At 39.1% G+C, this 24270-nt stretch overlaps 1 protein-coding gene across 4 annotated transcripts in view; it reads left to right on the top strand.

Moving 5' to 3' along the window:
* Window positions 1–24270, top strand: part of dclk2a (doublecortin-like kinase 2a) — a 37504-nt gene that overhangs the window by 9143 nt on the left and 4091 nt on the right. For 2 of the 4 annotated variants that reach the window (XM_034897568.1, XM_034897593.1), the window contains exons 3-14: window positions 10073–10202; window positions 12346–12444; window positions 12962–13012; window positions 15885–15979; window positions 18212–18299; window positions 18839–18947; window positions 20348–20405; window positions 20789–20908; window positions 20996–21142; window positions 21226–21359; window positions 21777–21854; window positions 22432–22528. In XM_034897568.1, the coding sequence (XP_034753459.1) occupies window positions 10073–10202; window positions 12346–12444; window positions 12962–13012; window positions 15885–15979; window positions 18212–18299; window positions 18839–18947; window positions 20348–20405; window positions 20789–20908; window positions 20996–21142; window positions 21226–21359; window positions 21777–21854; window positions 22432–22528 (1206 nt within the window). The remainder of the gene's footprint in view (window positions 1–10072; window positions 10203–12345; window positions 12445–12961; window positions 13013–15884; window positions 15980–18211; window positions 18300–18838; window positions 18948–20347; window positions 20406–20788; window positions 20909–20995; window positions 21143–21225; window positions 21360–21776; window positions 21855–22431; window positions 22529–24270) is intronic. The other 2 variants (XM_034897583.1, XM_034897576.1) reach the window with 2 other exon arrangements.

The following is a 24270-nucleotide window of genomic DNA, read 5'->3' as shown; positions in this document are numbered from 1 at the left end:
AGGCCCTGGTCACCACCAGATAATTAGACCTATAAACTGGAAGGGAGGGTTAAAGTGCAGCTGTCAGGTGTGTGTGTTTGTGCATTCAGGGACGTACATGTGTGAGTGAGCGTGCTTGCACAATACATCTCTGTCCACTCTCCCTCTTTGATTCAAAGATGCTCTTCAGACTGAATGCTAATTGTAGCTCTTAGTTATCATGGCCAGCAGAATCAGCTGCTGCTTTTGAGACAAACCCCTGTTTTACATCTCAAAGCTGACTTGGCAGGCGGAAAATAAGATTTCCCTACTTTGTATTGTCAAATCCAGTGTTTCTCAAATGGGGGTACTAGTACCTCAAGGGGTACTTTGGAGAACTGCAGGGGGTACGTGAGATATTTTTAATGTATAATTCCTAAAATATTAATACTTTAATAACAAATAAATGTAATAATGGATTTTAAACATGTGAAATGTAGGCTAGCATTTTAGTGTTTTTCAGTTACAAGGTTGTTGTTGTTGCTTAACCAGGTACAGCATTGTCCCTTTCTTTAGATCTACCCAAAATGTTTTGTGCTGTTCAGGGGGTTCTTGGCTGAAAAATATTTCAAAGCAGGTACATAATTAAAAAAGAAGAACAGGGACAATTGTTCCCTTCTTATAACCCCGACTATATATCCCATGTGCTTACAATCTTCAGTTACATGACCCATGAGTTCTTTTTGGACACAGAATTTAAGTCAGGAACAGAAATGATGCTGCATTGACTACTATAGTATTTTCAAGACAGTCACTTTCAGATTAGACAGACATAGTATTGCCATAAATTATTGCTGTGCCTTGGCTGGAATAGTGACAATACTTCAAGTATGACACCGAGCAGCCCCCAGATTGTCGCTTTCTGTCATCAAGATCATTTGCAAGTTCATAGGTCGACGCTTTGGAGGAGCGTCAGCCTCTCAAAAATTCTTGAAAATCTTTAAAAGGTTTGTCGATCTGTAATGAAGACAAATTCAGCGACTGCATAGCATATGTCTTGCATAAAATGTTTTCAGAAACACATTTCGGTGAACTATTTTCATAAAATAAGAGATTGTTTTTCCTTACACCAGGATCAGAGGGGCTGAATAAGTGACATATCAAATCTTAAGTCTGCTCCATAAAGGTAATGTCCATGAACAGATAATGGAGGACAAACCATTGACTATTTGGTGACATTTATTGTTACACCAGTGTATTTGCGAAGAACTGGATACAGTCCAGGGTTGTATGTAGCCTTCAGCTCCCTGTGACCTAGACACATAATAACGGCCAGTCAGCGTGTGGTACTGCTATTAAAACATTAGTGATCAATGTGGCATATAGCAAAAAGCGGAAATCTAATTTTTAGATGAATAAATACTTGGGCGGTGTTAGCGAATCATAGATTACATTTGATCTGACATTCACAAAGGCTGAGGACAAAATATTAATTACAGTCTTGAATGCAAAAATTACACAAAGCATTAAATTCATTTAAATGAAATAAATTAGTCCTCAATAAAATGCTATTTCTAATATTTCCCCAATCTTGAACGCCTTGCATTACTTAGCCATCTGTACATTATTTAGTAGATACCAAGTCTAACAGTCCGCATAAACACACAGTTACTAGTCTACTAGCTAGTAGTAGATGTTCATTGGCCTTGAAAAAGTAGCAAGAGCGTGCTACGTGTTAATTAGTTTAAGTATTTTTTTCAGTAAAAACATGACGTGATATACCTTAGGTTTTTACTTTGTACTGCTAAACGTTTACATAGGTTGAACGTGGATTTTCTCTCCAAAAACATCTGCCTAAAAATCCTGAGATATGTTTTCCTTTCACAATCCTTTGCACACAGTGATGTTATCAGGATGACAGCCGGTCTGCCCATTAATCAGGGGCTGGAAACAGACCTGGACCGTTTAGACCGTGGCTGTTAGGGCTGAACTGCTCGTCTCTCTGAAATCAATACAGGCCTTTTCAGTACACACAGCAAGCTGAGGAATGAGAAAGGAAATGGAAGTGGAACTCAGCACTGACAGTCCGCTCAGATATAATGACTTAGTTTGTTTACTTCTTTGCGGTAGTCAAGTGGGTGTACTTTATTCTCTTTAATACATTGAAGACAGTTACAGTTAATCATAAAAGAAATTTGTGTTGTTTGAACTACATAAAAGAAAGTGATGGGTTTAATTAGGTTTTTGATCTCCTTTTCTTTCTTTATCTCTTAGTCTCATTGATGTTTTTGATACATATAGCATGCATAACAGAACTCGCAGGTCTCATACGTGACATACATAACATTTCGACCCTGCTGTGTCTTCTTCGGGCAAAAACTGTTTTGCTCGTTATACACGAAAAACTTCTCTTTTTCCATGACTAATGTGACCGGCTGACCCTTTCATTTCAAGACAGCAATGTGTGTATGTTACTGGGTTTGTAATGGGAGGTAAGGCTCTCTCCTATGTGGATGTAGAGAAGTATCGTAAGCGGCAGGTGTTACAGACACAGTGAAGCTACAGTAGTCATCGTTTAGTGTTGCACTAATACTAGTACTATTGTTCACCGCAGAGTTGCCAGACTAAAAGCTACCAGCCAGGCTAAAGCTAATTGAGGTAGCCTGTAGAAACAGGGGGTCTCACTCGACTAAGGTTTGGAGCTGGAATACGCCGAAGTTGGAAATGTAACACTATCTAGAAGACAAGTCTGTGTCTGATATAATGTGGTTGATGCAGATTTAAGAGTTCCTGGAGTGCACTCCCCTACAAAATCACTCCAGTAATTCTAGAATGATGTATTGTTTCCAAATAGAGCTATTCAAGTCAACTCGTAAAAATTCCAGTATTTTTTCATATCACAATATATGTTGCAGGAAAAAAGAATATTGCATGTCATTTTTTTCAACAATCATGGACTCACTAGAGTAAATTCAGCGCCAGAAGAAGACCAAATCTTGGATTACCAACGTGTCATATAGATAATTGCCTGCTAGTTCATGGTGCGTAGTTTGCTGGGTTTTGGGGGCATACACAGGAGGGAGGTGGCTGTTGGTTAGCGTGACACTGATGCACTGTGGCATGATTTCACATGACACGCTTCTAATGATGATGATGGCCTCCTGGCCCCAATACTCTAAATCAGCCTGTTCTTACAGTGTTGACAGTACATGTGTTAACAAGGATGTGCTGCTTTGCTGTCTTGTGCCAAAAGTTAACGGGTTTACATTCATTTAGGTGTCTAAATTTTGCCCACTCCTTTATTGTATTGATCAGGACAATGTCTTTTTTATTTGCATGTTGATGAAACATGCGGGCAGTTACAGACAGATTAATAAAACTGTCTCCCTCTTTTACTAGCTAGGGTCACATAAGGGTTCCGTCTGATGGTTTTCAGGGCCAAATCTGGATTAAACACCATCATTCAGGTCAACAGCCATGAAATTTGCACGGCAACCTATTGTTCTGTGCTGTCATTAGCATACAGCACCAACTGACACCACTACAATGACACCGTCCCACCAGGAATATTCTCGCCTAGTGATATGCTTTCGATTTCTGGACTCATTGATTAAAGAAAAGCTTCAATATTCTGAGTAGTAGTAGTAGCAGTAGTCTAAATTAAAGTTTTTAAACCTTCTTCATAGACTAAATCAGTCTAAATCAAAAAGATAAATCATTGGTGTAACGTTTATGCTGTCTGGGCTCTGGAGATAAAATCTTACAACGATGTTTCTTGTTTCTTGTCCTAGCAGATGGCACACACACACACACACACACACACACACACACACACACACACACACACACACACCATTCATTGTATGTTTAAGGGAAAAGGGCCTGACCTAGGTTTCTAGTGCTGGCATGATACCCAGCATTGACGAACAGGAAAACAAAAAGCCGGCAGACGACCGAGAGTGGGGGTGTCAGCAGGGACATGGGGCATGGGGCTGTCTGCCGAGCAAAACGTGTGGCGGCCACAGGCGGGGAGGGATTCCATTGTGTTCTGTGTGATCTCAACTACTTGTTTTGTTTTGTTTGTCCCAGCCTGGCCTTCATCCATTCTTTGCAGTGGGCCTTTCACTCTCCCAACAGGAGAGTTGACATCATGATATTCAAACCCCAGCCCACACACTATTGTTTGTCTACTTGAGTTTAATCATTCAAGCAAGCCCACATTGCCTCAGCAAGTTTTGGCAGATTGATGTGATGAATGTTTTTGTACAGGGCAGATCAGGAGCTGGGTGTCTAAGTGATCCTGACAACTGTAGCAAGTCTCTGATACTGATGGTGGAGTTTCATTTGCACATTACACAGTGTCTGTCCCTTCGGTTGTCTTGGGGTGTAAGTCCTGAGTTAGGACCGTGGATGTTTATGTTGGAGAGTTTTTATTCTTTGTATTATTATTTATCTATTTGAATTGTGCAAACATGAAATACTAGTGGGTCTTTGGAGACTCCTGCTAGTAACGACTATATTATATTTTGACCGTTTACTTATTGCCTAGCAGCCACACAAGTGCAGTCATATTTTGGTGTGTAATTGGAGAATTATGTTAATTGCCAACAAAACCCAATATGTTATGCATCTCTTGTGGTTCCTCTGCAAATATGCAATCTCACTTTCTAAATGAGCAGGGTATCTACTGAGGCTCATTTGGGCTAAACGTTGTGCGTGCATGGTTTGCTTTGTACATCCACTCCCTTTCTTCATTCTTACTTGCACAGCTCCATTTGAGTGTGCTCAGCACTTGTATGTAACAGTATTTTGTTGGTTCTCTTACATGTGTGGTTGCTGTTGAATGTTTTAGAGATTAAAAGCAACTTGAATTTGAAGGATTGTACTACCTAATGTTTAATGCAGCTAATGTAGTGAATCCAGAGCAGCAAGTTAATGATGGGTTTACGTTTCTCATTGCTCATTTTTGTGCCTCCGCCTTGTCTTGGCCGTTACCCTTCCCTGAGATTTACCGCTCTAATCCAAAGGAATTAAACCGTTTCGGAAATCGGCCCTTGTCTGTTAGTAAGAGTTCAAACAGAGTTTATAATCTGGTTGGCTTTAGCTTAAGCATCGCCCTGGCAAAACCTATCAGGCATTTAGCTATCTCCATGTTCTCAAGTAAATAACAGTTTAAGTGAGAGGTAAAGCTTGTAATAAAGAACGCAAGTTTACCTTGAAAGGTTCTTTTCCTTTGTGACAGCAGAAGTGCTGTGTAGGCTGACCTTCCCAAAAGCAAGAGGACAATATTTCCATCTTTTGGTCATTTTTTCCTGTCTTTCTTTCAGGACTCCACCCATCTTTTTTGCCTCTTGCTCATTTGGCTCAGGGTGAGGAGCAGCAATGAGGGGTTGGACGTAAATAGGGATGATGGTACCGAATGATTACTGTGATCACTGTCCTGTCAGACATCCCAATGTGAGCCTTTACTTTCTTGTGTGTGTGTCTTATTCATCTATTTACGGGCTCTCCACTGCCCTAAAATGTTACCACCTCCTGTTGTGTGACATTTGTTTTTTGGAACAAAGCCTTTGCTTAAGAGCAAGATCGTTTCCAATTGCCATCCCTAAAAATCAAGTGCAGAGTATTGATCATGTATATGTTGTGAGTATATTTGGATAATATGTTTTGTTTTGGTTTGTTTTTATGCCTTTTAAAGATGTTTTTGGTTATTCATGGACTTGCAACCTTGATAGTGTACACAGGATAGGGTTGGGCATTGTGAACCGATTCCTACTTGGAATTATTTCAAAAATTACAATTCCAGTGGAATCGTTTCTTTAATGGAATTGTTTCGAGGATTTGGTTTCAAATTCTTATGTTCAATACACAGATTTCTTTGGGTAGTTTTGTAGGCACACACACTTGAAACCCTTGGTCTGTATTTCCTCTGTTGCCAAGCTTAGCAGGGCAAAAGTACAGCAGGCAAGACTGAGGAGAGACTGATGGTGAGAGTAAGAGAAGGTCAGACATATCAGAGGAGGGGGGTTGTCGCATCTCGGAGGGCAAACTTCAGCTTAGCCTCAGGACACGTCACCCAGCCAATCCAGAACACTGCAAACAGTTCACTTCACTGATTGGCCAAGACAAAGCCTAGCAGGACAGCACTAACGAGGGAGTGCCATTGGCTGTTTATCCTGGCAGTGGTTGACAAGAGCAAGGAGAAACATAGACTATACAGTCTGATATTCATACACTTCTGACTTTCTTTACACTTCCCTTATACTTTGGCTTTATAAAACTGTATCCAACATACACATTTCTATGAGGGGCAGGCTACACAAATGTGAAGTGCAAGAGATGCCATTGTTGGATTAGGCAATAAGAAAGTAGAACAGCAGGAGACTGTGTGGTGGATGGAGAAATCAATCTACACAGCCAGCACAGCAGCAAGTAGCTGGAGGGCTCCAATCATAATCAACAGTGGTGACACTATGAGTGAGGGAGAACACCTTATCATCGTCATGAATGTGATTGGTGAATGTGACTGGTGATTCGCTGATGCCAATCAATTGCGTGCACCTTATTGTACCTGTAACCACACCTAACAGTAATGTCATGGTGCACTGGCCCACTCTCTACATCACTGCAGCTAACTGAGAAGTTAGATCTCAGGAGATCAGCAAAAACAGGATATTCAGTTTACATTCAATTGTGCTTTAAGCAATACTTTGTTTTTTCCCATACTGATGTTTATTTTTGTCTTAACACATGTTATTCCTGTGTTACATTAATGTAATATATTCTTGACATATTCTTGATTCACTGATAAGACGTTCATTCTTGTCCCACATACATTACCTTATAAGTTCAGAAAATAATAAACAAAAGTCAAAAACAACTAAAACACATTTGATATTATTCTGTATTTATTCTAGATAGAAAACTGTAAATAGTGCATGATGAACTGTAGATTAAAACAATTTTACCACAACACAGTTTAACAGACTTTATTATTCAACAAATTTCTCAACCTCGTGACCTCCTTTTAATTCTTGCCTTTTTAAACCTGATAATGGCGCCATTTGTCTCCATTTCCCTGTATTCCCCTGGGCATCACAGGCTACCTGGAAAGTACTTTATCACAGGCCACAGCAGTGCTAGTCTCGCAGAGAGAGGTATGTGTGTAGAAGTGAAAGTAAATGAGAATACAGCCAGGGGCCTTCTCAACAAAGCAATATAATTTTGCAGCCTGGAGTTCCTTTTCTTCTCAATAAGCCTGTTGCCTAAGGTGGTGCTGTCACCAGCACGTCCTGGAGCAACAGCAAAAATAACTGGGCCTGTAAGAGCATGGATTCATGGATTCTGATGGAGAGTTGGAGAAGAAGGTTGTTACCACTCTCATATGTGGCCCTTTCAATATAAAGCTGCAACCAGGAAATTGTTAGCTTAGCACAAATATTGGAAACATTAGGTGGAAACTAGCTACAGTAGCTTGGAATTGTCTAACTGTTACAATATCTGCCTACCTTAACCCCCGAAGTTCACTAAGTATCACGTTATATCTCGATTTGTTTAATCCACTAAAAACGGGAGCGTAAAAACTCAATTCATCATGTTATAGGGGGTTATTTTTGTCCCTAATCTGTTGCCGGGTAACCAGGGAAGATTCTAGGATGTTACCGTGCCTGGCCAAAAAACAGCCTTACATATAACCCCATGTACATTGGATAATTGTGGTTTTTACACTTAATGTTTTGTCTAGATTAAGCAAACAATAGTGAAGCTTCAGAGGTGCAGGTAGGCATATCTTCTAACAATTATCTTCTAACATATCTTCTAACAGTTAGACAGAGCTAGGCTAGCTGTATTAACCTTGTTTCAAGTCTTTGTGCTAAGCTAATATAAACGCAGGTAACTGGCTATTGGTTGTAGGGCTTTATTTAACAGACAAAAATAAGAATAGTATACATCTTCACATCTAAATCTTTGCCAGAAAGCAAATAAATGTTGAACTATGCCCTTGAGCTGTTGTCTGAGTGCAGGTGTCACCACAGTCTGTGGTTTCCCTGCCAGGGGACAGTGCTTACTTCAGCAGTCCTCAATGTGGCTGTCCCACATTGTTCTTAAACAAATTACCAGCATGCTCCATGCCAACTCAGCTCGCTGAGTGGATGGAAAAACCAGGAAACTTTTAACATTGATAATGTCGGCATACCAGAGGGAGCAGTGTGTGGATTAAGGTCAGAGATCAGTGAGAAATATGATCTAATATCAGCTTTTAATAGTCTCTCACTATCCTATCATAGCATAACACCAGAGTCCATTTTTGAGAAATACATTGGACTAGCCCTGTGGGCTGTTGCTATGGTGATTCTAACACCTGTGCCATGACTGTTTGGTGTGGCGATCAGCTGCCAAGTTCCAGATTGAGAGTTCCTCAAAAGAATGGCATTCACTCCAGCTATGTCAAACCTTTGATAATCTACCACAGCTCAATATGGACACATATTACATAGACATTTCTCTTATACTTTCACTGATTCTCTATTTTTTTCCATGTAGCGAGACGTTGTAGATGAGACAAAAGGGGCATATGAGGGCCATGAAATACCGAAATTGATTATTTATGAGCCTGTCATGGATACTGCATCCTGTTTAATTTTTAATCAATGTTATGTGGATGTAGGACATGTCGAAGTGTCATGTGAAGTGTCTTATTTATTGTTAATAAATGTGTAACTCAGGCATACAGTAATGATGTCTCACTCCTACTCTGCTTCTGTCTCTCTTTCTCTCAGCCTCCAAGTCTTCTTTAAACTGTGGAGATTGTTTGTGCTCTGTAGTCATTTAGTTTTTTGTGGACCACCAGTTCTTCTGATTCCCCTCGCTCTCTCTCTCTCTCACACACACTCACACACACACACACACACACTCACTCTCTCACTCTCTCTCTCTCTCTCTCTCTCTCCTCTCTGTTTCCCCCACTGTGTCAGCCCCCAATCTCCCCTAGAGGATCCATCTGCCCACAATCTTATGCCATCTCATGGTCCTCCTCCTAATTTTTGTTACTAGTGTGTGTACAGCACATTACATATGCCTGGCAGTGTGTGGGTGCATTTATGTGTGGTTGGGGGTTCGGATAATGAACTGATATTTTCCTCCTTTGTCTTCCTACTTGTCCACCTACAGCCACAGAGGGATAATCTTCTGTGTGTGGGCACAACTCACTATAGTTAAAGTAACTCCTGTTTCTTTCTCCAGGGGTGGATGGTGGGTGTAAAAGGAAAAGTGCTCTGAACTGCAGAGAAAATGACGATTACATTGTGAGAAAGAATAGAAAAAGCAAGACAATTTACCCTGCAACACAAAAGCCAACTGTACAGTACTACTTTCCTATGACCCTGCATTAACTATTCAGTATTCTGGATGTCAGGGTGATTCGACCTCATCCGGTTGTTGTGCTCTGTCTCTTTGTGCTGTGCTGTTAACTCAAACACATACAGAGTCACAAACTCACAACCTCACCGTACCACATCACACTGACTGATTTCTGATTGACTAGTTTCAGTGAGCAAAAAGGGAGGCAATTATTTCCCATCCAAAATTACAGTGGTCACACGTGTACAGCTAAACATGTTGAGTAGAGTGACTGAAAGCCAGTTGAGTAGAATCATAAATTAATGCTGAATGTGATGGTAGGAACACGGGTGAACCAAACTCCATCACCCATGACCGGTTATGGTTTACCTTAAGCTCTGCTGTGTGCGGCACTTCAAAGATGGAAGCAGGGTGGAGTTATGAGTTTTGCTGACAGTTTGAGGATCCAAAGGTGTTACAAGTCACAGGCTCATTTTAATACTTTTCATTGGTTAAATATTCGTACAACCCACAGACATATGTAAAGGGTAAGCAATTGCATTGATGAAATAATGATGAAATATGGAGATACGTAGCCACTAGAGAAGCCCAAAGAAACCAGTAAAAAGGCTTTTAAAGGCTAATTTCTTAATTTTCGTTTTTTTTCCCCTGTGAAACTGCAACCTCTGAATATCAAAAAAAGTAAACAAGTGTTATACCCTTCTAAATGCTCTTCATCTTTTTCATCTCTCCTATCTTACCTTTCTTCCTCCAGATTATCTGCCTACAGGACTTCTTTGGGGATGATGATGTGTTTATAGCGTGCGGCCCGGAGAAGCACCGCTATGCTCAGGACGACTTTGTTTTGGATCACAGTGGTAAGGCTTCCACAGCCTTTATAACTGGTAGGCTTGGCTAATACTAACTCTGTGGGTGTGTGTGTGTGTGTTTGTGTGTGTACTGTTCTGTGAATTTCATTGAGTGTTTTATGCACATCCTCTGTTGGGTATCGCCCCTCCATCTTGTAGAAAAAAGGTTGATAGCACGCAGGCAGGATATGACCTCTTTAAACCTAAAGCTATGTAGAACTTCAACCAACACTGGACAATCTCTCAGGAAGGAAAAAGGAGTTTATTATAGGAACAGTCCAAAGAATTGACATCCTGTTTGATGTATTTGTTGTTTTGTGAGGTTAGCTAACAAAAGTGAGGCATGTCCTCCTTAGAACGGTTACAGGGGATCAGTGACGTTACATTGGTTGTATTCAGAGCTAGTTCGGAGCACTCGTCCCACTTGCACTCCGGTGCTCCACTTTTAAGAATTAGGTCTTTGATGGAACAAAAAAGGCACACTGTAACTCTCTGCTGAAGGTACTGTAACTGTTCTTTCTTTTGAAAAATGTGTCCAGTACACACTCTACTGTTAAAACAAAGGAAGAAAAAATGTGAAAAATTGCTTGCGCAAATAGATCATGCAGAAAGACACACAAATTAATAAAAATAAGAAGAAATTAAAACTGATAGCATCTTTTTTCAGCATTAGCACTTTTTAATTGGAGACAAATATCTTCAATTCAGGGGTTGTGCTAAAAGAAGATTTGGTTTGTTGGTTGTTTCATTTGTATGCCATACAAGGAAGTGTATCATATTGATCAATTCGTCAGTAAAATATATATCTGGTGCTAACTTGCATGGGGGAACAAATAAAAATGCACTGTGGGTGTGCTTTTGTGTGCATGTTTTTTGTTTTGTTCGTGTGTGTCATTACACTACACCTTTCACCGCTCCAAACCTCATTAACACCACCCTGACACTTTGACCACATGCTTCACGACATCTGCTCTTCTGCGTGCAGTAGAAGACCAGCTACACAAACCAGATGTGGCATGCATCAAACACAATAAAAAACAAAAGCTTCTAATTTTCTTTTTATGTGTTCATGGTGTGCAGTGATAATTTAAGCCTAATTGATATACATTATTCCAGAAGAAAACACAGGCTCTTGTACCGGTTATTGCTTTGCTCTGGCAATAAAAGACATCATTTGTACCAAATGTTCTTGTGAGAATACATTTTACATAAATAATGACTGTGAATGCAATTTGTTTCTGCTAACTTGTCTAAACAATGTACAGTAGGTGTTTAAGTGTAGTGGGGCTCTTTACCAGGCAGAATATTTCATCCTTAGATCAGTTACATATCATTTAAAATTTCACATTATCAACAAATGTAATGGTCATCACATTAAATATAATGTAAAAGTAATTCTCAGAGTGGACCGGCTTTTTATAGTTCTTATGTGTTTTATTTTTCTGGCCAGTTTTAGGCTACATTATATTTTTGTTAGGGCAAAATTAGGGCTTAGTGCTGGCATTTTCTAGTATAAAATTGTCTAATTTTGAAAGTTTCCTTCTCATATACAGTATGTAATGGTCATATACAGTATGTACTATTATTTAGTTATTCTTCAATCAGATTGTTCTCCATTTGAATTGTTTCTTGTACATCTGCATGGTTTAGATAACATTTAGCATTGCAGAAGTTTATCTTTTTTGTAAAATCAAAAACAAATTCTAGAAGGAGATGATATTCAAGTATATTTTTCGTATAAAAAAGTACTAAAAGTAATAAAAGTATTTTGACTTTGACTTTGTATCGGTATACAAAAGCCAGGTACCAGCAGAATACAGTATCCAAAAAAAGTTATGCGTTGGTATTGGTACCATTAACTTAAATGATACACAAAATCACAGTGTTAAAATGCTGATATAGCTTAGTCCTAATTGGAACCCAATATCTAGTGATTAATTTGTTCTTCTGTGCTCTTTAATCTAATGTCTTTGCTGCTTCTCTGTTCTCGTAATCAAGTGTGACCAGCATTCATGAAATCATGCTGCATCAATAACATTCCCAGGGTCATATGCCTGTTACAGCAGCTTGTTGGGCATAATTCTGCCACATTAACTTTGATTTAGAAGAAATAACAGGCTTGTTTATAGGGGAAGGTTAATTTATGCGTCAGTGACCCTGAGTGTGTTGTCTCCCCCAGAATGCAGAGCGCTAAAGACGTCGCACTGCCGCACTGCTACTCTGAACAGGACAGCTAAAAGCCCTGGACCTTCACGACGCAGCAAGTCCCCTGGTTCAGGTGAGACACTAGACTGTGCACACATAGAACCTGTCTGTTTTAGCCCTGTTAAATTCAGATAAATCCCTGCATAGAACATAACAACTCGTAAGTACACAATCTGTAGTGTCAAATCTGGCAAATTATTACATCATATGTATAAAAGTATGTTTCTTTGGCATCAGATAAAATCCCTTTTATCTGATGCCAAAATTGCACTATAAGGTCATTTCTGGTTGACAGTTTGAGTAATAGCTTTTTTATTTAGCAGCATCATTCTGAACCCTCAGTTGTGACAGAATGACATAGCAATTTGTACAGTGCATTGAGAGCTGGTGACATTCTGCTGAGTAATTATTGTTCTATAAGCCATTATGTTAGTTTAAAGGAGAGGTAGGTTGCCAGTTTGGAGTGGCTGCAGTCATAGTTTAGCCATGGAAGTTTAAACACTTTCCAAGTCTATTGTAATATGATTAAATCTAATCATATATCTACCCAAGTATTCTTTATTTTGTTGTTTTTGCTTCTGACACTGCAGCAAGGCAACCTGTCAACCTCTCCACCAGTCAGTCTCCAATCAAATCCCCAGGTGAGGCTAGTGATGGTGTCACACACATTTTCTTACAGCTTTGGGTTGTCTTGTTGTGAGGACAGTCTAACTCTGGTTCACACTAAAACTGTCTTCAGCTGTCTAATAGTTCTTCTTGACAGGAAACTCACTTAAATACTTAAATATGCCATGTTTACATACTAGATGTTAGCATGTCACCTTGATGTCACCTTGCTAATATGATAAAAGTCACATGCTAATTTCAAACATCCCATACTAAACATTAGCTTGTTAACAAGCTAACTCCAGGCACAGCATATTAACTGCTCAAAGTTAGTTTGTCGTTTAGAATGTAATCATGAGCAGCCAAATGGGGGGAACCTTTCGCCTTAGCCTTCTGCTTGTTAATTGAAGTCAACCGGAGATTTTGACAGCTACAATATATTTTATTTGCTGTAATGAACTGTCCTCAAAGACCACATTACTGACAGTTACATCTAAATCATCCCAACAAATTTGCGTCTATCTGTGTCTTTGCACTTGGCGTGTAATCGCACCTGCCGGATTCCAACGAAAACATCTAGGTGTGAACATGCCATTAGAATAGTCCATCAATTGATTATGTTTTCTGGTATCTGTGCCAGTTTTTTTGTCTTGCCTGTCCTTGTGGTTGAAGGTGAAGTACAGTTTGAACCAAAAATTCTTAAAAATCTTAATTCCCTTATTATATCACCTTTTATTTGGGCTTTAATTCCTCCTGTCTTTCTTTCTTTCTCTGTCTCTCTCTCACTCCCTCTGGCCCAGACTTAACTTCTGGATGCCATGTATTATACACATTTATCTAATTTAAAAAGCCAGCTGCTGGAAAATTCACTGATTCAAAGTCATGAACTGATTAGACTCACTCTTCAGCTAGTTAATTAAATCCTGTTCTCACTGAACAGTTAAATCACATAGCTCTTCATCTGTAGCAGCTGAGGTGCTCAAAAGTTAAACTGTACTTTTTAGATATGAAACGCTATTGCCATGTTTGAGATTTTTTAGATAGTGTTTCAAAAGCTCCTTTTACAAAAACTAAATGAAAATCTAGAGGAAAGTTAAGTAAGGAAAAAAAACAACTCTTAATCAATGTACAATGAAACAAAAACTCTGAAACAGTACATTAAAGACAGTCTGAAATATTTTCCTCAGCGGCATTTATGCAGATAAAGAGACTTTGAGTTAAAGGTCCCATATTGTAAAATGTAAGATACCATGTTGTTGTATTTTAAAGCAGTTGAGGTGTGGATATCATAACACTCAATCCACTTTTAAGTGAGCCATCAGGACTTCCAGACAATTGTTTGAATTAGACTAAATTTTAAATAGCTTGACAGTGTTGCTACAGTGTCGTTACAGTCATTCCCCAGCTGCAATGAATTTTCACAGATGTGTAAGACCTGGGAAGTTCTGACCAGTCTGACCAAGGACTTAAAGAGACAAGCGCTAAAACAGAGCTTTTCAGACAAAGGGTAAATACAGGCATATTTAGACGGAGAGTATGAGAAAAATGTTTGTTAACATGTTCTAGTAGAAACCCAAAATACAAGTATGAATCTGAAAATGAGCACAATATGTGACCTTTAAAGTTTGACGCATTATGTCTTTGTATATGTGCCAGATACCAAGAGAGAGGGAGGCAGAAATGGGTTTCTCTTGAGAGAATGAATCACTCAAACAACAAAAGCTCTCATCCCCTGTGCTCCTTGGGTTTTACACTAAAGTATGTTATGGATGTGTTACATAGTAGCACAGAGTAGTAGCACAGTAGTACAGTACTTTATTACAGCTTCATTGAAGCATACATTTCTGTCACATGTATGTAATGTAAAACCATATTCATTCAGTTTTCAGTTGGCAAGAAAAGTAATAGTAATAGGAATTATTTAGACTTATAGATGTAGTCTGTTGATCTGTGCCAGCTACAGTCAATGAAAGTAATATCATAGATTTTGCGGGTGTGACACTGTAAGCAATGGGTGTTAGAACAGCCGGGTTTGCTTGTCAGTAGCTGCTGTTGGTTTTTATCTGGACGTAATGTGTTTGTTGTGTAGGTTATTATCGTAGTTTTGCAGTTTAACAGATGGCAAACATGTTGAATGTGAAACCGTTAGAACACAAAAGAAACCAGCAGCTTTACAAAAAATTGTAACACCATTTGCCTGCAGGCGGCACAAGCTCCCCCTTATGGAGAATCTGCAACCTGCTAAAGCATGAATGTGTGAGTCTGTGAGTAGGTTACCAGTTCCATTAGGTGCTTCACATCAAACAAAAACACTACCCATTAGGATATTTTTCTTAACATCTACTAGTCTCTTCTGAATGCATTGATAAGGATGACATAGAAATACCATGGGGTACCTGGTATCAGAAAGAATGGCACATTCAAAAAAGCTCAGTCACTGTCATTCACTTTTATACAGACACACATTTGTGTATACTGTACAAACCACGTAAAGATAACAATTGTACAATTGTACTCACAATCATAATGACTCTTTCCCCTGATGTTGTTTGGGTGGCTGTGGCTGTGGCTCAGTCCGTAGCTGTGGCTCAGTCTGTAGGGAGTTGGGTTGCGAATTGGAGGATTGCTAGTTCAAGTCCCTGTAGGGACCAAAGTATGGAGTGTGGATTAATAGCTGAAGAGTTGCCACTTCACCTCCTGGGTACTGACGAAGCTCTTGAGCAAGGCCCGTACCCCAATCGCTCATGGTGCTGCTCCTGTGCTTGCAGTCCACTCACTCTGACGTTTACTATTTGTCTCCAAAAGGGTCCTGTGTGTGCATTGATTACTAACAAAGACATTTTCCTTTCCCCACTGGGTATAACAGTATAAACTATTATTGTCTCCTTACTGTTTTTCTCCACACAGTAAACGGTGTCTCAAGCAGCCAGATATCAACTCCAAAGTCCACCAAGTCCTCCACTCCATCTCCCACCAGCCCCCGACCCATGCCTTGTTTTAAGGTAAGACGGTATAACATTTCCATGTGTGTCCACACGGGACATACTGTGCATAGATACCCATAACTTGCAGCTGCCCTCAAACATATTATCTGTTCACTACAGTATGTGTTTTTTATAGCATATACTGTAGGCAAGCAGAATTGGTACTCCATCACATACACAGGACGGAGCAAAATAAATATTTAAATTTTAAATTGATAAGAACTACTGATATACAGTAAACTGTAGTGAATTGGGCACCATTTATATGTTTTTATTTCTTACTGCAATTAACCTCACCTGCAGTCACACAAAGCCTATATTAAGACAACAAAAGGCTTGAGTTGACCTTGTTTATGGTTGTGTTTGCTTGCTAGCTTTTCTTGGCGCATTACTGCTACCTCTCAGTCCGTGGAATGGAGTAAAATTCTGGGTAGGAATGTGTGTTGTGTCACCTCTGTGCTTTTGCACACGTGGGAGATAGCATACCCTATCCCCCTTATCAAACACCAATCCATAGTGCTACTAGACTCTACAGGTTATCCTTTAAAGTTTACATGGTTGGGCATCAGTTAGCATTTTTCAATCTTAAAAACCTTTACTGGCTAAAGCTGCAAAAACTCACTGTGTAAAGTGTAAATGGCCTGTATTTATATAGTCTATTTAGTATCCATTAGCTATATAGTTTCTAGTCTTAACGACCACTCAAAGCGGTTTTACATAGGACAGGAACCAATCACTCACATTCCTACACTGTGGCCAAGGCTGCTACCTGCTCATCAGAAAAACACTCACACACATTCACACTCCATTGCACAGCTTCAAGGGCAACTTAGGGTTCAGTGTCTTGCCCAGGAATACTTCGACACTTGGCATGGGACTGCAGGGCCTTCGAACCACCAACCTTCCAATTGGCAGGCGACCACTCTACCACTGAGCCAGAGCCGTGTGCACGCCTGCTGCCTCAGTGTATCAACTTATTGTCATACATGGCTGCATCTTATCATTAGTTACATGGTTGTATGTAAATGGTGAATTAAGTCAAGGGTAAATTAAGTCATTCAGTGACTGACTGACAGCCATGTATGATCTGCAGTTGTACAGTTTGTGAAGCCCATTTTGCCCATGCTTCAGCTCTATGATGCATTTTTGTTTAGAGATATTAATCTGCTATATTGCTGGATTCTTCCGCAAGCTGTGTGTTAGTCCCAAACTTCAGAGTTTTCTAACTGCTGCAGCCAGCTGGCAAACATCATCCAGAGTGCCACCATTCCTCTCTAAGCCCAGTCAAAGACTTATCCATCCACATTCATTTGGCAGGATACTAGATTTTTATGATTTACCGACAGATTTAAAATTCACTGGCAAAGAGGCAGAGTAGAATAACGCTTTTTGAAACAAATTAAATGAGGAAGCACAAGGATGTCAGTGACATAGTTGCTCACTCTAAAAGTGGTCAGTCAAACAAATTCTACCGAAAGAAGTTATTTATTAGAGAAAAGAGCTTTTTTATGTATCCAGTTATAAAGAGACCTTGACGGTGTTTCTTTTTGGCTTTGGTCCAGAGGGCTACCCTTTTAGACTAAATAATAGATCCTTACTTTAAGGTAATGTGTATTATGGTGCAGTAAGGTACAGAACACTGTACACAATGGGGGGAAAAAAACACTAGTCTTATTTTAATGCTGCCTTTATGGCTAACATTTCAAAAATATAACCATAAGATGTTGGAATTGCCACTGCTGTGCTCTGCAGAAATGACGCTCTTAAGAAATGAATCATTCATTTGGAGCCATAACGGTTTTATGTGCAGCAATGAGAAGTAGATAATGGAGGAGGTGATCTATTTCAGAACATTTTGAAGGGCAAGCTTAATTTAGACCTTGTTCACTATTTCAATAATAAATAAATTTATAAATGCTTTTCGGAACATCTCACCATACTGTATAACCACAGGACAGTGAATGGAGAATAATTGAGAAGAAAAATGGTTAGCTTGCTAAATTACATACACGTTGTGAGTATTATGTAGTTTAATTAGTCTCATTTTAATGTCATCTGAAACACACAATTCCATCAGTAAGAGCCACAAAAAATAGGACCCACCAATATTAAACCATCTATGTTTCATCCATGTCCACAAGTTTTTGGGCACTTCTAAAACCTATTGTTGCCATAGTGATTTGTCTATGGGTTTAGTTGGGCGCTTAGTGGGTGCTCATCTCTATTTTTGTTTCTTTTTGCATCCTGCAGATCCCTCCGTCACATCACATCTTGTCCTCAAATGTAAATGGCTCATTGAACAACCCCGAGGAGCAAACTAACCAACTGAGTCCAGAGGGTACGTGCTCTCCTCTCCTCTCCTCTCCTCTCCTCTCCTCTCCTCTCTTCTCGTCTCTGTTAATGGAGTCATTCCCATGCTCTGCCAACTTAGACACTATTGCATGGATTTCCTCCATGTCTAGCATGTACTGTAGAGATGACTTTAAATGAATCCTCATCTTTTCCCATCATGGGACATTTTAGTTTTAGTTTAGCTAACCCAATAAAATGTGCAAAGAGTAGGCCTTGTGTGTTTGATAAGAGTGAATTATCCCACTGTGGTATGAGCAGATACTTTTAGGTGTGTGTGTTTGTGTGTGTGTGTGTGTGTGTGTGTGTGTGTGTGTGAGTGCGTGCGTGCGTGCGTGCATATTATTTCTGCTCAGTTTACTTCAATTGCCACAGGAGGACAGATTGCTGTGCGTGTTGTTGTTGTTTTGTTGCACAGCGTGTGGTCTCTTGATTCAGCCTGAGAACTGGTTGACTTTCTGCCTGAGCTCCCTTAGTTTAAATAGCAAGGCTTATCTGTTGCCTGTTGTAACCCTTGTCTCTCTTCAGCAGTTAATGGTAACCGCTATCTGCCTGCCTCCACCATCTTGGAAAAATACAAGATTGGCAAGGTCATTGGAGATGGCAACTTCGCTGTCGTCAAAGAATGCGTGGAGAGGTGGGCGAAGCACATTCAGTCACGCTGCAAATTTTTAATGCACAGTTGGCAGACGTCTACAGTGATCACACTGCAGGGTGCTGTGTTGTGCAGCTTAATAGGAAGTGCATCATGGGAGATAACTGCTTCATCAGGATTTTTAAGTTCCAACGACAGGCATTGTGGAGTCAGAAATATCCCATGGATTAAATGAAGCAGTGAATTCACTTCATTAGCCTTTTAATCTCTGAGTCAACACACTGCTCTGGCAGACAGGGGAGATGATGAGGACAGGACTAAACAATCAAACGCATTATGTTTACAATATTTACAAGATACTCTACAGGAAACCTTTAAATACTCTCCAGGAAGGTGCATTAGATTGTAAGAACACAACCACTTGACAATCCTCTCATCATCATCTCCCCTGTCTGCCAAGGTTGTGTGTGTTGACTCAGAGATTAAAAGGCTAATGAAGTGAATGCACTGCTTCTTTTCTGACACAGAAAAACATTTACAAAGCCAATTTTCTGAATGTGACCATACTTATCCAAGGTCCACTTACTAGATCTCTGAGCTTTCAGTAAAATATTGTGGTCTTAAAGGTTTGTGAGAGGTAGCTGAAAATGATACTGTTTCCAAAAGCGAAGAATGAAACTCTATGCTCAGATGTGTGGATTATTTTTAAACCTGCATTGTTCATGTTTATTACGTCCATCCATATGTCAGTTTACATCGGCCACAAGTCTTCTTCCCCATCTTTTGCTGGTGCATTGCTACATTTCTTTATCAGTGGAGCGTTATGAAACTGTTGGCAGGAGTGTGTGTTGTGTGACTAGGTGCATCCTTACATGCATGTCAGTAAGAGATACAAACAAAACAGGGACCCACTTATCAAAACCTTGCTCCATAGTGCCACTAGTGGTAAAAAATTCCACACGGTACCATTGAGTTGTAGACCATACATTATGAATAATTTGCAATTAGACACTTAAAAAAAAACAACACTAGATTGGTTAAAGAGTAACTTAAAGTGGTTCATCTCCCCTTTCTGCAATGGTGTACCTATGAGCGTTTCAGAACAGTATGACATCACTAGTGGGTGTGGTTACAGATGCAACACAGCTCACTTCTGACCACGCCCGGTATAAAAATGAGATTGAAACTTCCAAGCTGAGAGGACAATGAAACACTGTTCTTCACTCTGGTGTTATATTACTGTTTGAATATGTGTTGTTGAGCCTGCCTTTGTCAACACTGTATCCCTGCTCAGCGTATAAACGTGGCTATTGCAGCTAACACACCTTTCCAATAACTCTTTAACTGTGGCTCTCTTGTGAGCACTTGATTTGAATTACAGACTTTGTTGCGGAGTCGGTCCTGTTTTTATTGGAGGCCCTAATTGCACTGTTTCTGTTCAGGTCCACAGGAAAAGAGTTTGCACTGAAGATCATCGACAAGGCCAAGTGCACTGGAAAGGTTTCACTCTGTCTTTTTTTTCACCATCTCCTTTTCTCTTCTTTGTGTGTATTGCTCAGACCCATGCACGCGTTCCTAAGGAAGGGTCATATGTCAGAATTGCACTGCATTATTCAAACACCCACAAACACCAGTGTGGCCTGTGTGTCTCTGATCCTCTTATCCCACACAGTTAGATTAAGCTGGTAATGTTTTATTCATCACCTAACTCAAATAATCCTAACACTGACAATGACGCACACTGAATCACATATCCTTGACTCAAATTCCCATTCAATCGATGAAATAATGCTGTGTTTTTTTATTTGGCTAAGTGGCTTTGTGTAAATCCTGTGTACTGGAACACACAGTAACTCAGATTATTTGTCTTGGTGTGTTTCCAGGAGCACCTTATAGAGAATGAAGTCGCAGTGCTGCGGAAGGTGAAACACCCCAACATCATCATGTTGATAGAGGAGGTGGACACTCCCTCTGAACTCTACCTGGTTATGGAGCTTGTAAAGGTACAGTAGAAGCTAAAAGGGGGGCAAAATCAACGCACAGTCCTTTTCTCTGTTTGCTGTTTGACCACTTTGTTGATGCCGGCACAGGGAGGGGATTTATTCGATGCCATCACCTCCTCGGCCAAATACACTGAGAGAGACGCCGGTGTCATGGTGTATAATCTCGCTGGAGCTCTAAAGTACCTGCACAGCACAAACATCGTCCACAGAGACATTAAACCAGAGAACTTGCTGGTATGCATTCACACTTAAAACAGTTTCTATTCTGCAAATCTAGCTGCTCCATGGGCTTTAACTGACCATGTATTTCGATTTAGGTGTTCGAGTATCCAGATGGCACCAAGTCATTGAAGTTGGGGGACTTTGGCTTGGCCACAGTGGTGGAAGGACCTTTGTATACCGTATGTGGAACTCCTACATATGTGGCTCCAGAAATCATCTCAGAGTCTGGGTAAGATAGATTTTTGTGGGAGGGGGATACTTTGTGGGGCCTTCCATGCCTAGATCTTTAGTTTTCACCAGGGAAGGCACTCATTACAGAGAAAATTGCATGCTTTTACTCATTACGAGTTGGTCTAAATTGAAACATCTGTCCTAAGTACAAATGTGGCTCTTTAATATATCTGTGCTGTAATCAGCTGTATGCAGATTAAAAGGAGATTGGCATTTTGTGCATAAATGGTTGTTTACTTTACTTCCATATCACTGTACTAGATTGAACCTTGGCTTTAACAAAATGGCAGAATGTTATTTCATTGTTTTATGTCCAGTCAGTCTCTACTATATTTGCACCCCTGGGATGATGGAAATAGTTTGCTGTAAGCTATTTAGCTTCAGTTAATCTTTTCTGTCTCTCCTTTTTCCACAGTTATGGTTTAAAGGTAGACATCTGGGCTGCAGGTGTCATCACATACATCCTTCTTTGTGGCTTTCCTCCATTTAGGAGGTACTCGACCTCTCTCTCTCTCTCTCTCTGTGTGTGTGTGTGTGTGTGTGTGTGTGTGTGTGTGTGTGTGTGTGTGTGTGTGTGTGTGTGTGTGTGAGAGAGTGTGTGACCATGTCATCATTATTTACTCCAGGCACCATTTGTCATTATGATTTTCAGTTTTAAGGAAACACACACAGTGTAGAGTGAATTTTTCAGACATTAGTGACTATTTAAATAAATATTTAAGTCACGTTATTTTTCAATATATTTTTCATGTCTGTCAATTACTTTCTGCCACAAAGACATTCGGTGTGATGAGTCATTGTGTCAAGAATTGTCCTCCTGGAGTCACAGTGTAGGAGGGATTTGACTTACATTACTAAATAAAATAAAATAAAATTTACATTTATAAAATCCATGTTTACTTTATAGCAATTCACAGCTATTATAATAAGGACATAAATAAAGAGTAGGTTACAGGTTACACATTATTATGCATAAGTACATTATGAAATAAATAAATAATGTCTATTGCAGATGTATGCCATGTGTGCCAAGTCATACATTATGAATTTGTGTTTGTCTTTCTCTGTAGTGAGAATAACCTGCAAGAGGATCTGTTTGAACAGATCCTTATGGGGCGACTGGACTTTCCCAGTCCTTACTGGGATAACATCACTGACTCAGCCAAGGTTTGGAACACAGACACACACAAGTTCATTTTTATCACTCTTGATGACATTATATTCATTTTTGTTCATTTTCCTGGAGAATTACACTGACCAATGCACGGTTCAGTCCTAAATAGGAAATGCATTTGCTTGTGAAAGCTGAAAAGCTAAATTGCTAAAAATGAATTGGATTGCTAGCATAATTGCGTAAGAAAAATGTGAAGTGGTGAGAATACAGGAATTGAAAATTATTTTTATGAGTATGAATTTCATTGAAATGTTGAATAATACTATATGTCCAAGAAGTGATGAAAAGTCAAATTATGTTGAAAAGGTCATAATAAAGTCATAGTATAGTATGTGGAAAAATTTATTTAAAAAAGTCATATTATCGTATGTTGGAAAAAGTAATAAAAAAGTCATAGAATAGTATGTCGCAAAAGTCATAGTATAACATGTCTTAAAAAGTCATAGCATAGTAATGTTGAAAAAAGGGATTTAAAAGCGATAGCATAAATTTAATAAAAAGTCGTAGTATAGTATGTTGAAAAAAGGGATAAAAAAGTCATAGTATAGTAGTATAGTAATGTTGAAAAGTTGGTCATAATGTAGTATTTTGTCAAAAGTGACAAGTCATTTTATTGTATGTCAAGTAGTGAACGTTGTATTATAGCATGTCGAAAAAAAGGATAAAGAAGTCATAGTATAGTATGCCAAAGAATTTGATAAAAAGTTGTAATATAGCGTGTAAAAAAAGTGTTATAAATTATGAAATATGTTGGAAATAATAATGTTGGAAAAAGTAATTAAAAAAATCCGACCTCACACAGAAGTTATGTTTTTGGCATATTTGCATCTTTCGCTTTGTGTATCGGACTACAAAACTTACTGAAACATAAGATTTGAACACTCAATCTTCGAATCATAAACTTATCACCCTAAGCTATCTGACTTGACACAGTTTGATTTTGTGAATAAGTCATAGTATCATATGTCAAAAACAAAAAAACAAAAAGTGATAAAATAGTTGTAGTATAGTATGTTGAAATAACTCAATAAATAGTCATGGTATAGTATGTCAAAAATTGTCATAGAATAGCATGTTCAAAAAAGTGATAACATAGTTGTAGCATGTCAAAAAAAAAACGGTTTGACCAGAAGATAGACCTTTATCCCTGTGAAGTACATCTTGAAACTAATTGCAGCCTAGAGGATTTGACCACACAACCTTCCGCCTTCCACTCATTCTCTTTTCACCCTAAGATATCTGACTTTTTAGAATTCTGCAGCCTACAGGATTTGAACACTCAACCTTAATAGTCATAGTATTGTATGTCGAAAATTGTCATAGTAAAGTATGTCAAAAAAAGTGATGAATTAGACATAGTATTGTATGTCGAAAAAAGGGATTAAATAGTCTGTAAAAAAGACTGACTAAAACAGAAGGGTTGTCTTCAGCATTATGGTAAGATAGGTCTTGAAACTAATTGCACCGTACAGGATTCGAACACTCAACCTTCTGTCTTCTGTTGAAAATTTGATAAAATAGTCATAGCATAGTGTGTCAAAAATGGTCTGGTATAGTATGTCGAAAATAGTCATAGTATAGTATGCCGGAAAAAGTGATAAAATAGTCATAGTATAGCATGTCGAAAAAGTGATGAAATAGTCATTGTATAGTATGTCGAAAAAAGTGATAAAATAGTTATGGTATAGTATGTCGAAAATAGTGATAAAATAGTCATAGTAATATATCTAAAAAT

The sequence above is a fragment of the Etheostoma cragini genome, chromosome 2, assembly GCF_013103735.1.
Source record: "Etheostoma cragini isolate CJK2018 chromosome 2, CSU_Ecrag_1.0, whole genome shotgun sequence".
NCBI classification, from domain to species: domain Eukaryota; kingdom Metazoa; phylum Chordata; class Actinopteri; order Perciformes; family Percidae; genus Etheostoma; species Etheostoma cragini.
The sequence above is the reverse complement of the archived record's forward strand: the minus strand, read 5'-3'. Positions and strand labels throughout refer to the sequence as shown.